The sequence below is a fragment of the Python bivittatus genome, unplaced genomic scaffold, assembly GCF_059951505.1.
Source record: "Python bivittatus isolate LINGU-HERP-01145 unplaced genomic scaffold, Pbiv_v1 ctg000480_np1212, whole genome shotgun sequence".
NCBI lineage: Eukaryota > Metazoa > Chordata > Lepidosauria > Squamata > Pythonidae > Python > Python bivittatus.
In genome coordinates, this window is record NW_028277075.1 from 9680035 (window position 1) to 9685090 (window position 5056).

The 5056-nt window shown below is 52.6% G+C and overlaps 1 protein-coding gene across 1 annotated transcript; it reads left to right on the forward strand.

The window, feature by feature from the left end:
- The first annotated feature begins 618 nt into the window (after positions 1 to 618).
- Positions 619 to 4294, forward strand: IRF2BPL (interferon regulatory factor 2 binding protein like). The gene has a single exon (XM_007426862.4). The coding sequence runs from the start codon at positions 1345 to 1347 to the stop codon at positions 3502 to 3504; it is 2160 nt and encodes a 719-aa protein (XP_007426924.1). The 5' UTR covers positions 619 to 1344; the 3' UTR covers positions 3505 to 4294.
- The last annotated feature ends 762 nt before the right edge of the window (positions 4295 to 5056 follow it).

Here is a 5056-nt window from a genome sequence, read left to right on the forward strand (position 1 = left end):
ACCCAGTTATTCACATAAATTGGGCCACCAAAGAGATGTTTGCAAAAAGACCCGTATTTGACAGCTCGGTCATTGCTAGAGATTAAAAAGAGCGCTGCTGCGGTTCTCTAAAATGGAAGGAAAGGGGGGAAAATCTACACCAAATCATCCCTCTCCCGCCCCTTTACACACACAAAACCCGATACGTTTGTAAGCAGAAAACTCAGCCAGGAACGCGCAATCATCTTCTGCATGTGCTTTTCTGGCTGCCTGCTCGCTTTGGGGAAAACTGCCATGAAGGAGAGGGGGAGGGAGAGACCCAGCGTTTAATTTTCCAAACATAGCCTCAGTCTGCATATGAGTGTGTGTAAGAGAGAGAGAAAGGGAGCGTATCTCCTTGGTTTCCAAGAAGCAGCTCGCCTCGCTTCAGCTGTTGTACACACAGGGAGGAGGGAGGGGGTAGGAGGGGAAGGAGGAAATGGGCAGGGCGCCGAGCATGCGCAATAGCCGTGGAACAAGTGGGCTCCCTGTCCTTCCACCCAGAGGAAGGGGGAAGAAGGGGGAGAAGAAGCTAGTGGGTCGGTCACTCAGTCAGTGCGAGAAAGGGGAACAGCAAAAGCGGGGGGGGGGAAGGGGGAGGGAGCGAGCGAGCGAGCGCCCTGCGGTGACGTGAGCGCTCCACCCAGGTGGCATCTGAACTGAGGAGCGAGAGGCGGATGGAGCGCCGTGCGAGGAGGGGCAGAGCCGCGCTTGGAAGACTCGGCAGCGGCGGTCCAGAGTGACACTCCGGCTTTCCCCACTCCGAATGCCGAGGGGCTCTCGAGGATGTGAGTCGAGCTGGTGGCACTGCTGCTTGCCATGATGTCGCCACCGCCGCCAACCTGAGGCGCACCCACCTCCCCGAGCGGCCGGACCGCCTGCACGCTGTGTGGGTGCCTTCTCGTCCTCCCCCCTCTACCCGCCTCAACATACTGTTGGGGAAGTGGCCCGCCTGGGTCAAGCAGCAGGTAGTGGACTCCTCTCTGCCCCCGCCTTCCTCCTCCTCCTCCTCCTCCGTGCCTTCTTCACTACCTCTCCGTCCCGCATCTTGCACTGTGAGAGGAGGAGGGGAGGGGAGGGGGAGGAGGGGGAAGAACAGCCGCTGCTTACAGACACCGTCCGAAGAAGTGCCGGGAAGTGGCCGAAGAAGTGGCTGGGGGCTGAACCCCTGGCCCTCACCTGAGGACACTTGGAAGAGCTTCCCGCCTGGCCAGGTAAAGGGCAAGGAAGAAGGAAGATAGGAAGATTCCCCTCTCCCCCCTTCCCCCGGGTGGCAGGAATAGGGAGTGACAGGGGCCAGAGAAGAGCCCCCTTTGCCCCGCAGCCATGTCGGCGGCGCAGGTGTCGTCCTCGCGGCGGCAGTCCTGCTACCTGTGCGACCTGCCTCGCATGCCCTGGGCCATGATTTGGGACTTCAGCGAGCCGGTGTGCCGAGGCTGTGTCAATTACGAGGGTGCCGACCGCATCGAGTTTGTCATCGAGACTGCTCGGCAGCTCAAGCGGGCTCATGGCTGCTTCCAGGACGGCCGTTCGCCGGGGCCGCCGGCTCCAGTGGGCGTCAAAGCCGTGGGACTCTCGGCCAAAGAAGCAGCGGCGGCAGCGGCGGCGGCGGCCGTGCAGCAGGGGCTCAACCATGTGGACGCTGCCTCCTCGAAAGCACCTTCGGGCCTAGAGCGCTACGGGCTCAGCGAGCAACGAGGCCGCTTTGAGTACCCACCGCCGCCACCTCCAGGCAGCTTGAGTGGAAGTCATGCGGGCCGCCTCCCCAACGGCCTGGGCGGACCCAATGGTTTCCCCAAAGCGCCTGACGATGGGCCGCCGGAGTTGAATCGTCAGAGTCCCAATTCCTCTTCATCCTCATCCTCCAGACGAGGGGCACACGGTGGGCTGGTGAGTGGGCTCCCCCCTGGCAGTGGCGGGGCCCAGCTGAACGTACCACCCAACCTCTTGCCCCAGACGCTGCTCAATGGGCCAGCCACTTCTGGGGTGGCGCTGCCCCCTCCGCGAGGCCCCCCAGCTTCATCATCGTCCTCTTCATCCTCCTCGTCCTCCTCAACTTCCTCCTCAGGCGACCCATGTGGGAAGAGGCCAGGCTCCGTGTCAAGCAGTGGCGATCAGGAGCGGGAGCTAAAGGAGAAGCAGCGCAATGCTGAGGCGCTGGCTGAGCTGAGCGAGAGTCTCCGCAACCGTGCTGAGGAGTGGGCCAGCAAACCAAAGCTGGTCCGTGAAACACTGCTGACCTTGGCTGGCTGTACCCCCTATGAGGTGCGCTTCAAGAAGGACCATGCGCTGTTGGGCCGCGTCTTTGCTTTTGATGCTGTCTCTAAGCCTGGACTGGACTATGAGCTGAAGCTGTTCATTGAATATCCGAGTGGCTCCGGTACAGTGTTTTCCAGTGCCTCAGGTGTGGCCAAGCAGATGTACCAGGACTGCATGAAAGACTTTGGCCGTGGCCTTTCATCAGGCTTCAAGTACCTCGAGTATGAGAAGAAGCATGGCTCAGGGGACTGGCGTCTCCTGGGTGACCTGCTGCCTGAGTCAGTGCGCTTCTTCAAAGAGATGGTGGGTGCTGACATGCTACCACAGCCCTACCTTGATGCTTCCTGCCCGATGCTGCCCACTACTCTTATCACATTACCCCGGGTCCCTACCTCCTCCGCTAGTGCGGGGTCAGGTGGGCCAGCCTCTAGCCGTGGGCCTGGTGGGGGAAGTAGCAGCGCAGGCAGCAGTGGTGGCCTGCGCAAGAGGAAGGCCTCTCCAGAGCCATCGGACTCTGCGTCGGAAGGCAGCCTCAAGCTGAGCGACGAGCAGCAGCGACAGCAGTGGATGGCCAGCCAGAGCGAGGCACTCAAGCTCACCATGACCGCAGGTGGCTTTGGTGGAGTGCCGCCACCTCCACCACCACTGGGACCTCATTCCAACCGGACCACCCCACCTGAGTCGGCCCCACAGAATGGGCAGTCACCCATGGCTGCACTCATGTCAGTGGCTGATACCCTGGGCAATGCCCATTCACCCAAGGATGGCAGCTCTGTGCACTCAACCACCTCAACTCGGAGAAATAGCAGCAGCCCAGTGTCCCCTGCCTCTGTGCCAGGCCAACGTCGCCTGGCTTCCCGCAATGGGGATCTGAACTTGCAGGTGGCCCCCCCGCCCCCCAACACCCATCCTGGCATGGACCAAGTACACCCCCAAAACATTCCAGACTCGCCCATGGCCAATAGCGGACCCCTGTGCTGCACCATTTGCCACGAACGCTTGGAGGACACGCACTTCGTGCAATGCCCCTCGGTGCCCAGTCACAAGTTCTGCTTCCCTTGTTCTCGGGAGAGTATCAAGGCTCAGGGGGCAACTGGCGAAGTCTATTGCCCCAGTGGAGAGAAATGCCCTTTAGTAGGTTCCAACGTACCTTGGGCATTTATGCAGGGTGAGATTGCGACCATTTTAGCTGGGGATGTGAAAGTGAAAAAGGAGAGAGACCCTTGAAATCAAATCAGCAAATCCAATGCCGTTCAGCCATCTGAAGATGTAGATTGTGAATATTCAAAACAGAACACACGGGACAATACTGCAAAAAGTTTAGTCTTATGTATAGACCTTATTTTCGTCGTATGTTTCTATATTTTGAAACAAAGGTATGTACCCTTCTTCATTTGAAGGATAGAGCTGTTCTTTTTTGTTTTGTTTTTGTTAAAACAGAATATAATATTGTTTGGTCACCACATAATACCTGTTTCTCATTTCTTTGACAGTGTGTTGGCTAGGTACATGGTTAAATAACCTTTAGCAATTACCTGCTGCTGGTGTGTATTTTTGTAAATGTATGCACTTCTCTAAAAGAAAAAGAAAAAAATCCCTTTTCTTTTGCCAAGGCCAGTGTCATGCCTAAAAAGATGTTACAAAAAATGGTGACAGCTTATGTTTTACAGCCCCAGAATGTTAGTATTTCACTCTTTTTCTTTCCTGTTTTTTATTTCTTTTTATTTTTTTTGCAATATGGTAGGGTGATGTAGGAGAGACTTTTTTGTTGCAACTTTGTAAAAAAAAATGTTTCATTTTTTTCTATTGATCTGAAAAATTTAAATCATGTTTTTTTGTTTCGTTTTTTGTTTTCGTTTTGGCTTTATTGATGCACGGAAGCTTTTTAACACTAGAGCAAAATTGCTGTAAATGGAAAACATGCTCTGTTTGTCCTTTATACATTTCTGTAGTTAACAGAACACTGTAATGTGCCTTGGAGCTTAGTAAATTGTAATAAATTCAATTGATATTAATAGTTCCTGAGTAAGGTTTTTTTTTTTTTGCCCAGTGCATAAACAACAGAAAGGACAAAATGTGCTGACCTTTTTGAATACCCATAATTCTGCCACAGGTCTCTATCTTATTCTGTGCCATTTGTACACACACCACAAGAGAGAATGATGCTATTGAGCTTATCTAGACGCTGGCACTGTGCCTACTTACATTTCACCTTTTAATATTACAGGACAGCTGCTGACTAAGCATTTTCTTGTTCTCTCTTCCTGACTCTCATTTCCCCTTTCAATTCCACAGCTGTAAGGATTTTGTTATACACAGGCTTTAAAAAGAGAGATGTGTATCAGATAGAATTAACATCCTCTGTGTTAATTCAGAAAGAGTCCCAAATGTATGGAGTGGGATTTACCTTCATTTGCTGTTTAAGTCTACAGTCATGTATGCTTCTCTGGAATAAGCCACATGACAGAAGTTGGGGATTACTTATGAAGTAACAGGCACTGGATTGGGCTGTATGTTTGTTACAGGTCTTTTTTGTACAAAAAAATAACATAACTGAAGACCTAAGTAGATCTTTTTGGGAGTAAACTGTTCTAAACCTAGGTCTGAGTAAACATATTTAAGATTAGATTGTGTAAAGTAGCATCCATTGACTTCTGCAATTGATAATAAAAACTAAATCTTATTGGGGGAAAGATGAGAGATGGTCCAGATTAAAACAGCATGTATTTTAGTATTCAGCTTAAAAAAAAAGGGTTGATTTTCCGTACATCCACATGCA

Excerpts from the sequence above, each read along its gene's own strand:
- IRF2BPL (XM_007426862.4), top strand. The coding sequence starts at position 1,345 with ATGTCGGCGGCGCAGGTGTCGTCCTCGCGGCGGCAGTCCTGCTACCTG.